Raw genomic sequence first — 12,292 nt, 5'->3', positions numbered from 1 at the left:
TTTGAAATCTCCATCAAAATGTGGAATGGCTTGGTACAGCTACATATACACACATTAATCTATCGTCTCAATAAATTACACACTGGTTGGTTATCATACACATGGTAAACAAGATCTCAAACCACAAGTTTCTGGTCTTTTTTTTAAATTTTTTTTTTTTAATGGAACTGTTTGTACGGAGGAGAGTGATGTCTATGATCATAGAACAGTCGAGAGTACCCGGGTAAAGTGAACGCTTGCTGGATTGTATCATAAATCTGGTGTTGAGAAAGAGAACTATAAACGAGAAGCGGGATGTGCAGAACGCGTGCAATAAAAACTAAAAACAGGAGGGCCGACTGCATGCAGTTGAGCAAACGTTTATATTAAAAAAAAAAAATTGTCATTATATCCCCCGCCCCCCCTCCCGAACCGATGAGGCCGAGAGCAAAATCAAACCAGAGGTGGCAGTCACGCTTGGTGTATACTACAGGCGAGAGGCCTTTTCTTTGCATATGGGTCATTGCATTGTAATGGGTGAAGCGCTGTTGGTCGTCGTCGTCGTTCCACAGGAGGCTCCCAGGATTGGCACACATATATATATATATATATATATATGTATATATATATTCACATTTCATAATGTCTCGTCTGGCAAGGCCCCCCGAGCATGCGCCCGCATCGAAAGAGGCTGAAGCAAAAGGCGGAAGGGGGAGCTGCTACGTGATGTCACAGGACTTCCCCCCCCCCACACACAAAAAAAGACCGAAATGCGGACGTGGTCCCAGAAAAGGTCATAAAAGTGGCACCGTGTCGCAACTTCTCGGGTTTTTAAAAATGGAAGATCTCAGAAAGAAAAAAAAAGAAAAAACAATCCGCTGAGGGTGCCCGTTCCAATATTCTTGAGATTCTATCACAAAGGGTCACGGAGGACCTCCGCCTCGGTCAGGATTGTGGCTGAGCAGGGCGTTTTCCAAGGGCCGGGGCTAATAGGTCCCTTTGGGGTCTGCGGGGTCTGCGGGGTCCCCGGAGAGCTGTTTGGAGCATCCACACAGTCTTCTCTGCGACGGACTTCTTTGGAGTGAGACAATGCGTCTCCTCTTCCTTTGGCCTCTCTCGGCAAACCGACAGAACCCTTTCTGCTCCGCATTTCTTTCAAGGACAGCATGGACTCCCTTTTCTTGATGGTTTCTTTACTCGTACTCCTGTCTTCTGTGGATTTGCACCTCCCGTTAGCATCTCTCTGCCCCGAGTCTTTACCCGTCCCTTTCTCGCCCTCTCGGACTGTATGAGGAGATGTCCTGTGGTGGTGAGACTCTCCCGACACCCTTCCTTTGAAACTCACTTGCTCGCGGCTCGGCCCGGTCTGCTCGACCGTGCCTTCCAGCTCCCGTCTATGCGAATGCCTCCGGATCTCGAGATTCCCCTCTTTGCCGTTTCTCTTTTCACGATCCAAGCTCTCCCTGCTGGAAGAGTCTTTTGATCTCCTCTGAGGGCCTTGTTGATGCTCTGCAAGCGGCGCGGTCGAAGCCACTTGCCGTCCACCTCGAGGAGACTTCCCGGGGCTCGTGGATCCGGTTTTTGTCTGCGTCTGAGACGTCCTGTTCCTGCTCAGTGGTTCTTCCTGTGCCCGACTCTCAGTCTTTTTGGGTCTGTGATGTTGCTCTTTGGCTTTAGGAAACGTCTCCTCGGTTTTCTTTGGGCTGCTTAGCTCACTGGAGTCTTTCGTGGGCCTGGTCCTCCTGTAGAAGCTCATCTGCTCAGTGGAGGTGGGAGAGGGCCCGTCTACCTCCTTGTCTGCCCACTCGACCCTCTCCTCCACTGAGCTTAAAGCACTGTTGCTGCGGGGCCGGATGCCCCGCGGAGAGATGCTGCTCCAGCTGCGGGAATGTTTCAGTTTGCTGGAGAAGGGAGTGGAAGTGAAGATGGAAGCCCCGGTGGGATATGGAGAGGACAGTGGTGATGCATCAGAGAAAAACACCTCTCCGGAGTAGCCTGTGGGTGAAATGAGTTTTTGATCCTGTCGACCTGGAAGAGAAGCACACATTTTACATAACGGGCCACACTGGGTATTAGAAGTTCACACACAAAATATACGGACATTTAAGTTAATTTAATTTAACTTGGAATATGCTGCAGACTGATTTGGGTCTTTAGGTGGTTTTAAAAAGAGATTGAAAGAGTTGGAGGAAGGTTCATCTGGTTGTCGATGGTATGTGCACCTGTGTGAACTGGGATGTGATGACTTGAGTCTTAGTTTTGGTTTGACTCTTTTTTAAATTGTTATTGTCTGTCACTGTTTTATGTTGTATGTCTGAAACTTTGTTAAATGTGCTACTGCTGTCTTGGCCAGGACACTCTTGTAAAGGAGATTTTTTCCTGGTTAAATAAATTTAAATTAAATAAATAAATAAGAGAGCAAAGGGGTAACAAAAAATAAACGGATTACACTGAGAGGTCAACACATGTGAGGAAAAAGAAGAATTACCAAGGTAAAAGAGAAGAGGCCAGTAAAAGCGGTGAAGATGTTAGTGTTGGTGTTCGGTGTAGTAGCACACAGTAGAAGAAGCGGTACTACCTGCATCAGGGGCAAGAGAAGAAGAGCCAAAAAGCAAGCAGATGGTTAGAGATTGATAGATAATGAATAAATAAAAATAAAAAAGTCAATAAAGAAAGCACATTCAAGTCAATACGGGCAGCATTCCAAAGTGGGCTGCAGATGGAGTCATTATCATTAGCTAAACGTTAGGATTTATGGAGTCAATATGTACTTAGCTACTGTCTCTGCAAACACATTCAGGGGATGAATCCAATCCAGTTTCTAACTTGAGTTTCATTGCCAACGTTAATGAATTAAAAACATGCCACGGTTACTACTCGACTATCAGAATCCATAGGAATAGTCGACACGTTCTCATCCCAACTCGTGAGGGTGATATCAAGCTTCTTGTCAAACTCTCTGCAAAAAGTGGCATGAAAATACTATTTATTATAATAAATAATATTGAAAATACATCTCGGAGCAAAGAAATGATTATTTGTCATTAATAAATTATACTACAAATTTGAATTTAGTCAGTGCTAATTGGCTATACTACACTATCACTCACATTGTCCCCTTCACATTGAGCAATAACTCTCTCGGCAACAGAAGGCAGACTGAAAGTTGTGTTTGGAAAACTTGAATTGGTGTGTGTGTGCTGCATGTTGAACGTATTGAATAAGCTGTGTGTGTGTGTGTGTGTGTGTGTGTGTGTACAGTACTTACTGCCATCTTGAGCAAGGCCCGCCCCGGGCCTCAGCAGCAGGACCACTTTGCTTCCTCCAGCCTGGATCAGTTCAATAGCCCGCGTGTGGGAGATGCCGCGTGCCGGCTCCCCGTTGATCTCCACGATCTCATCTCCGACCTGTCAAGAACACAACAAAAAAAATCTAAAATCATTACAAAAAGAAACACATCCGATATACTCCGCTGTGCATGCAGTGGTTATGCTTTCGCACACATACTGTACACATCAAAGTATGTCAAATGCATGTCTCACACACACACACACGCACACACACACAGCCTAGAGAGGTACCTTCTATTATTGGAGTTGACAACATAACTCGTGATAAAGCGTGTCAACATGTCAGTCTGTTAGGATGGAATCCGTGTTGACGTTCCCGGAGATCACAGTCTGGCAAGTCTGAGATTGATTCACGCCAGGAGCTGCCATTCTGTTCCCCCACTGAACCATCACCCCTCTCATTATTATAATAATAATAATAATAATAATAATAATAGTGTGATAATTTCATCCCCCCCCCCCCCCCCATGGGGATATTTTAATTTTAGTGAACCTCTTCCAATAACAGAAAAGCTACAGGGTAGGTTACAGTGTGACCCTCGTGGACAGACAGACAGACAGACAGACAGATAGATAGATAAGACAGACAGACAGACAGACAGACAGACAGACAGACAGACAGACAGACAGACAGACAGATAGATAAGACAGACAGACAGACAGACAGACAGACAGACAGACAGATAGATAGATAGATAGATAGATACACAGACAGACAGACAGACAGACAGACAGACAGACAGACAGACAGACAGACAGACAGACAGACAGACAGACAGACAGACAGACAGACAGACAGACAGATAGATAGATAGATAGATAGATAGATAGATAGATAGACAGACAGATAGATAGATAGATAGATAGATAGATAGATAGATAGATAGATAGATAGATAGATAGACAGACAGATAGATAGATAGATAGATAGACATACAGACAGACAGATAGACAGATAGATAGACAGACAGACAGACAGACAGACAGATAGATAGACAGACAGATAGATAGACAGACAGACAGACAGACAGACAGACAGACAGACAGACAGATTGATAGATAGACAGATAGATAGATAGATAGACAGACAGACAGACAGACAGACAGACAGACAGATAGATAGATAGATAGATAGATAGATAGATAGATAGATAGATAGATAGACAGACATACAGACAGACAGACAGATAGATAGATAGATAGACATACAGACAGACAGACAGATAGATAGATAGACAGACAGACAGACAATCAGATAGATAGATAGATGGATAGACAGACAGACAGACAGACAGATAGATAGATTGATAGATAGATAGACAGACATACAGACTGACAGATAGATAAGACAGATAGATAGATAGATAGATAGATAAGACAGACAGACAGACAGACAGACAGACAGACAGACAGACAGACAGACAGACAGACAGATAGATAGACAGACAGACAATCAGATAGATAGATAGATGGATAGACAGACAGACAGACAGACAGATAGATAGATTGATAGATAGATAGACAGACATACAGACTGACAGATAGATAAGACAGATAGATAGATAGATAGATAGACATACAGACAGACAGACAGACAGACAGACAGACAGACAGACAGACAGACAGACAGACAGACAGATAGATAGATAGATAGATAGATAGATAGATAGATAGATAGATAGATAGATAGATAGATAGATAGATAGATAGATAGATAGATAGATAGATAGATAGATAGATAGATAGATAGATAGATAGATAGATAGATAGATAGATAGATAGACAGACATACAGACAGACAGACAGACAGACAGATATATAGATAGATAGACAGACATACAGACAGACAGACAGACTGACAGATAGATAAGACAGATAGATAGACAGACAGACAGACAGATATACAGACAGACGGACAGACAGACAGACAGACAGACGGACAGACAGACAGACAGACAGACAGAAAGATAGACAGAAAGACAGATATACAGATAGATAGACAGTAAGACAGGCAGACAGACAGACAGACAGATATACAGATAGACAGATAGGCAGACAGACAGACAGATATACAGATAGACAGACAGAGAGGCAGACAGGTAGATAGATAGATCTCAACATTATTGGCGAAATGCTCTCAACATTTGGTGCGGATATTCGTTGTCCAGAGAGAGTGAATCTTAATGATTTTGGTGACCCCGCCCTTTGACCTTTGTTGTAGCCTCCAACACAATCGAAATGTGAAGACATTTCCTGCGCTTTCCTCAAGCTCTACTGTGCACATGCGAGATGCATCATCTTGACGTTTTAATTTCAATGCAATACTCCGAACACATTCATGAGTGCTTGGGGACGACGACCTTAAATGTTAATGACCCCCGTGACCTTTTTTCAGAGCCCCCTGAAGGCAAACATATCAACAATTACACCTTTTAAGTCTCTCAGAGTGTCTAATGACGACGGTTCAGAGTAGATATGAGGAACCTTTGAAAAAAATGATAATATATATATATATATATATATATATACATGCACATTGTAATAAAAGGAGCACTCACGTGGATCCTTCCGTCCAGCTGAGCAGCTCCATCCTCGGCCAGTCTCAGGATGTACAGGCCCATGTTGTACTCGGTTCCCCCTCGCAGGCTGAAGCCAAAGCCCCTCGGGCCCCTCTCCAACTCCACTGTCAGACACCCCTGCACAGCATGAAGGCAACACTCATTAATACGCACACACATAAGAGCAAATATTTACTTGGCTTCTGTGACAAGACACAGTTTTCTTTCGATTGAAGAAGTTTTTTAAAATTTTTTAAATCGTCCGTTTCTGTTCAGCACAAAGTCCCCGACGTCTCATTGGAGTCTGGAGAATTGTTTCTATTGATTAGAAACGTCACTAACGATGCCCGGTCTTCATTCTTGTTTTTATTGATCGGAAAGTAACATTAAGCAAAACTATAATTTGGCGAAAGGCAAAACCTCTGGAAGTGTGAACGCCGTGCGGTGGCGACCGCCGAGTGACTCCTGGATCAGACGGGTTCATTTCACGGGACATTATGAATTGAGGCGCAACCTCTCAAAAGCCAATTTGAGTCCAATCATGATGAAATATTGTCGTGAAAAGGGATACAAAAAAAAAGAAGGATCAGGACTTTCTCATTTTCAGGTCTCTCAGCAGCGTTTCGGACACTTCTGTGTGTTATCTTCCCCGGCGACGTATGAAAGAGCACACATGGGGCCCTCCTTGAAGCTAAATTATGTATGAAGAGTGACAATTGTGCGAACAGAGGAGCAAGTTTAGGATTATTCTTTGGAGGATTTTACAGCTCTTCTCCACTTCACACACTCCATTCAATACAAACTAATGGAAAAGAATCTGAGAAGGTCATTATATATTTTTAATAGGATTTAAAAGATATCCCTTTGTGTTAAAATGAGCTGTCAGTGTGTTGTTTTGACCAGAGTGGGTTTCGTGACGTAACCACTCCAGACGGTTTCGGGTTATAACGGTCGGCCACGGTGCACTCGACCGTCCCGCTCCGCTGATTTGAAGAATTTCCCGTTTTTTTTTAATTCGTTTAAAAAATTCGCAGACAAAGAGTTTTGAGTCTAAACATTTTTGTCCATTCGTTCCATTGCGGAAAATGTGGAGGAGTAATTATAATAAAAGGTAGGAATGGTAAAAACTAATAGCAAAGATGTCCCCATTAAACCAAATAATCAAGTTTGACTACATGGGAAAAACGTGGCGGAATAATAACAGTAAAAAGTGCTTCCATAAATTAAAACCATGCATTGTATGGAACAAAAAATAGCTTTATGCTATTGGAAAAAACTAACTGTAATAAATACTTGTATATGGTCATAAAGATCAGAGCTTTTATGCCTATTATGAAGAAAAGTGTGCCTGAAGACAACATGTATAAAGGAATATTGTCTCACCTGGTTGGGTCCTGTCACACACAGCGTCCCCTGCTCACTAAGGGGAAGAGTTTTGTGGTCGGACCAGTTAAGCCCCTCCCTCTTCTCTTCCAGGTCCAGGTTGTAACTAGAAACAACACAGACGCATCACTGCAGTAACAAATGCTGTCAACAATATGCTGCATAAACCTGGATATTAAATAGTGTGGATACTTTAATGTGTAGGCCGTATCGTTCTTTAAGGCGTTATCTTCTCTACTGTACACATTATTATCCGTTTATGTTTATTACACCGGTGTCTTTGTTGAGAGACATTTCCATCTCTGCGCTTGCTCTGGAGGGCAACCCTCCCTCCTCCTCACGCACACACTTTATTTCATGTCTAATAACAGAGGATTTTTTATTTTTTATTTTTTTGTGGTTTCATAAGAATTTGTAGGGGCAAGTAGCACTCTATTAATATTACCATAACCATAACCTTTGATTTTCAATTGTAGAGGAGGTTGTAGTTGCGTTCCCTGTGTGTGGGGGGAGGGGTGGGGGGGGACACCCTCCTCGGGGTAAAGGATGGGGGTGGGAGGAGTCAGAGCACCAGCAGTGAAGGAGGAGTTAGCCATTCCAATTTAGAGATATAAAAACATAAAGGAAGCACAAACAATCATCATCAAAATGTTTTATAAAAAAGGTGCATGTTGGTTATTTTTGTTCTTTTAAGGATATTTTAAGTCAAATAGTGACTTGCAATCCCTTCTACAGGGTTTCGAGCCAATGGGCAGCTGTGCACTGGGTGGCTAGTTAATACAGTCCCAGTTCAGTTCGTTGGAGTTGAAATCGGTTTTAACAGTTTCAAAAAGGTCATTTTCCTCCTCTGACTGAAGGCTTTTCTTCGTCTTTTGAAGCTAGAGTGGATTCTTACCGTTCATCCTGCAGTATGGACCTCTGTCCCGTGGTTCTGTGCTGCAGAGCTGGACTCTGTTTCGCTGAGCTGGCTCCAGATGGAGGACCCTTGTATTCTAAAATGTAGTTTGAGCACAACAGCCATCGGTGTAAAAATGCCAAATACAGTTACTGAAACAATTATTAGAACAATCAGACTTAGATATCCTACTAAATGCATACATTACAGTACATTTGTTTTATTCTCTCAATCCTGTCAGAGGAACTGTGTCCCCCTTTGTTTCACTTTTGGAATATCTCAATTAAGAACTGCATTCTTTATACCGACAATAAAATATTCACATCTTTTTATTATGTTGATTGGTTCCCCCCCCCCCCCCTTCCCCCTGCAGACAATTGAGTTTTAAAATGGAATTGATCACAGGACCAGAGCACACGGCACCGTGATAATGATGTGAGACACTCACCGTCCTCGGGGACCACAGTGAGGGTGACGACGCTGCCGGCTTCCTTGATGAGCTGAACGATGTCGTTGTGCGAGAGCTCGATGATGGAGCGCCCGTTGACCGCTGTGATGCGATCGCCGACGTGCAGCAGGCCGCAGCGGTCGGTGGGGCTGCCGTCGATGATCCGGCCGATTTTGTGTGGGATAACTGACGTGGCGAGATGAATGAGACATTGAGACCCGGATAGAGAACCTGGACATGTGTCTAGAAAGCGAACATAACGGCAGCTTCGTTTCCGCTTTTACTGAAATCTGTTTAATGCCTTTGAATTGTTTTCAAGAGTTTGTATCAGCTTGAAAAAGAGAAACAATGTTGGATTATGACATTAAATACGAACCAGATAACAGAGTCTCCTTCTTCGATGATAATTAACAATGCAAAGCATATGAAACATATGACTGTCTAGTTTGATGGGATGAATGAGTCTTTGTGTGTTTTTTCTTTTCTGGGGCTATATACATATATGTCTATCTATATCTATATATATATATATATATATATATATATATATAGATAGACATGTCTATCTATATATATACACATACATACATAGACATATATATATATATACATGTCTATATATACATGTCTATATATATATATAGACATGTATATATATATATATAGATAGACATGTCTATCTATATATATATACACATACATACATAGACATATATATATATATAGACATGTCTATCTATATATATATATATATATATATAGACATGTATATATATATATATATATATATATATAGACATATATATATATATATATATATATATATATATAGATAGACATGTCTATCTATATATATACACATACATACATAGACATATATATATATACATGTCTATATATATATACACATACATACATAGACATATATATATATATATATATATATATATATAGACATGTATATATATATATATATATATATATATATATATATATAGACGTCTATATATATATATATATATAGACATGTATATATATATATATATATATAGACGTCTATATATATATATATATATGTATATATATATATAGACATGTGTATATATATATATATAGACATGTGTGTATATATATATATATATATATATATACACACACATATATATATATATATACACACACATGTCTATATATATATAGACATTTATTTATATATATATATATATATATATATATATATATACATACATGTCTATATATATATATATATATATATATATATATAGACAAGTCCATTTACCATTACCATTTACTTTCTCCTATTGTCTTTGATGTGTATGTACTGCTGCTTTTTCTAAACGATTTTCTGAAAATGAAGTTATTGTGGACTCGTCCATTTTTTGTGTTTATGTTTCCATCACTAAATCTAAATTTCCAAAAATATATACTGTGCTCATGTAGAACATCTGTGCTCGTAAGGGAAATCCTGAGATCTGGATGCAGCACCGTGGACCCTCACCTCCGTACGGCGGTTTGCTCTTGGAGGTGAGGATGACGAAGCCGAAGCCCTCCGAGTCTTTGCGGTGGAGCGTGATGTCGAAAGACTCGTGGTCCAGAGCGCTGGGCATTGGCAGGCGAGGTAGCTTGGGAGAACCGTTCACTAGCACCGGGGCCATTTCCTGAGCCTCTTCCTCCATCATATCTGAAACCAGACGGAGAAAAAAAAAACAGGATGCAAATTAATCTGTGTGCGTGGACCTGAGTATTATAATTTTTCGGTGACTAATGTGTGCTCGTGTACAAGAAATATGCAAATAAATCGTGCCTTCTAACCGAATAGTATAAACAATGTCACAGTGCAGCGGCGCGATCTATGGATTGTGGATGTTGAAAGTGGTTGCCAGTGGCAACCGGGGAGGAAACTACTCAGGCATTCTGTGCAAGGCCTCTCTATTCCCTGAATCCATAACGGAGGAAAAACAAACAGCGTGTCCAGTGCTCAAACTGTTTTCTCTGTATTTAATCCACTGAATCACTATTTATAGCGACATCTATAATTAACCATCAAACTGCTTTTCCTGTCAAAATACAAAATACATCACTTCTGGAGGATTTTTTTCTCAGGTGTTCAGAGCAATAACATTTTCATAATCTGGACAAACTGTAGGACGGCTCGCTGTTTATTTAATTTGAAAAAAAAACAGCAAAACGCCGCTTTTGCATGAATAAATATGAAGAAAAAAAGGGAAAATTCCCCCATCTAACTTGGTAAATTAAGGAATTATTTCGACCAAACCAGAGTTTCTGAGAAAGACTACATTTTGATGTAGCTTCTTCTCTCCAGTTTCAATGAAGTCTTACGATGAGTTAAACGCGGCAATAAACCCCGTCTCAGTTATTTCCTTCTTTTTTTTTTTTTTTAAAAAGAGAGCTTGCGTAACATTGCAAACTCCCTGCTCGATGCGCAATGCATCCTGGTACATGTCGGCACAGCCATCACAGCTCTGCAGCAGCTTTATCAGTCATTACATCACACACTAGCAAATTGATTTCTTCAGTGGACAACATTCACCATCAGCACTGGACTGGACATCCGCATTTTCACTTTAATCAAAAGCAGATGCAAATAAAATGCGTAACTGTGTCTGCTCTGCTTGTTCCGCACCTCTGTAGATGACCTTCCTGCGTATGGTCAACATGACTTGACCATTGCGGGCAGCGTTGGTCATCAGATCCAGCACCTGCTTGTGCGAACGACCTTTCACCATCACGCCGTCGATGCCGATGAGCTCGTCTCCGGCTCTCAGATGGCCGTCCTTCTCCGCCGCTCCGTTGGGCACGATGGCCCCGATGTACACCTGGGGGAAAACATTCTGACAGAGGGTTAAGTATGAACGCAGAGCTGAAGAAATAGATCATTCGATATGTATTTAGGCATATGAAATGAATTCATGGTATCATCTCTTCATTATATAGATATTAAAAATACTTAAAATACGCATGCAAGAGTGTCCTAATGTACTTACTGGCTGTTGTGGACCTTCTCCTCCCAGAACACGGAAGCCAAAGCCGGTTTCGATGTCTCTCTTCAGAAAAACATCGATGTCTTTGGTGTGAGGCTCTGTGGACGAGCGATATACCGGGTGAGGGTTTCAAATAGACCCTGGACAATAAGTTTATATATACACAACCTCTGAGAACATGTGATGTCGGGTTGGTCTTCACTCACGTCTGCTGTCCAGCAGGGCTTTGGACTTCAGGTACATCTCGGCGGCGTCTCTCTTGGGGGAGTCGACGGAGCGCAGGGTGCTCGTGTTGGAGTGGTAAGGCAGGGCCTGGGGGGCGGAGTCTACCATACCGTCCAAAGTCTCCGTGCTGGCCGTCATTTCCTGTCTCTGAAGAGAAACACCGTGTAGCATCAACACCCACGCGTCTTCAAGTACCACTGTTTTTGAACATGCCGATTTTAGAGTTCACATCCTTTGAAGGACATCAGACATTTTTATTGATAGTCTCTGCAAGCTCATTATACCAGACTGACTCGGTGGCTGAGCATGTGATGGTGGTAGATTACCAGAAGCAGTAAAGGTCACCTCACTGGCTGTTTTCAACATAGGCTGTTTAACTTTTCGTTTCCTTCGATTGTTTTAAAAAGGCTAAGCGATGAGATTTGAATGTC

At 41.4% G+C, this 12,292-nt stretch overlaps 1 protein-coding gene across 1 annotated transcript in view; it reads right to left on the bottom strand.

Moving 5' to 3' along the window:
- Positions 1-425: 425 nt before the first annotated feature.
- The window catches only part of LOC117731406 (membrane-associated guanylate kinase, WW and PDZ domain-containing protein 3), a 112,941-nt gene continuing 101,074 nt past the window's right edge, over positions 426-12,292 (bottom strand). Inside the window, exons 12-21 of the mRNA XM_034533749.1 lie at positions 11,843-12,008; positions 11,640-11,734; positions 11,279-11,486; positions 10,133-10,315; positions 8,614-8,799; positions 8,166-8,262; positions 7,271-7,376; positions 5,888-6,025; positions 3,248-3,386; positions 426-2,007 (exon numbers count right to left, since the gene is read on the bottom strand). Coding sequence (XP_034389640.1) covers positions 893-2,007; positions 3,248-3,386; positions 5,888-6,025; positions 7,271-7,376; positions 8,166-8,262; positions 8,614-8,799; positions 10,133-10,315; positions 11,279-11,486; positions 11,640-11,734; positions 11,843-12,008 — 2,433 coding nt within the window. The 3' untranslated portion in view covers positions 426-892. The remainder of the gene's footprint in view (positions 2,008-3,247; positions 3,387-5,887; positions 6,026-7,270; positions 7,377-8,165; positions 8,263-8,613; positions 8,800-10,132; positions 10,316-11,278; positions 11,487-11,639; positions 11,735-11,842; positions 12,009-12,292) is intronic.

This window comes from Cyclopterus lumpus, chromosome 5, assembly GCF_009769545.1.
Source record: "Cyclopterus lumpus isolate fCycLum1 chromosome 5, fCycLum1.pri, whole genome shotgun sequence".
Taxonomy (NCBI): Eukaryota; Metazoa; Chordata; class Actinopteri; order Perciformes; family Cyclopteridae; genus Cyclopterus; species Cyclopterus lumpus.
The sequence above is the reverse complement of the archived record's forward strand: the minus strand, read 5'-3'. Positions and strand labels throughout refer to the sequence as shown.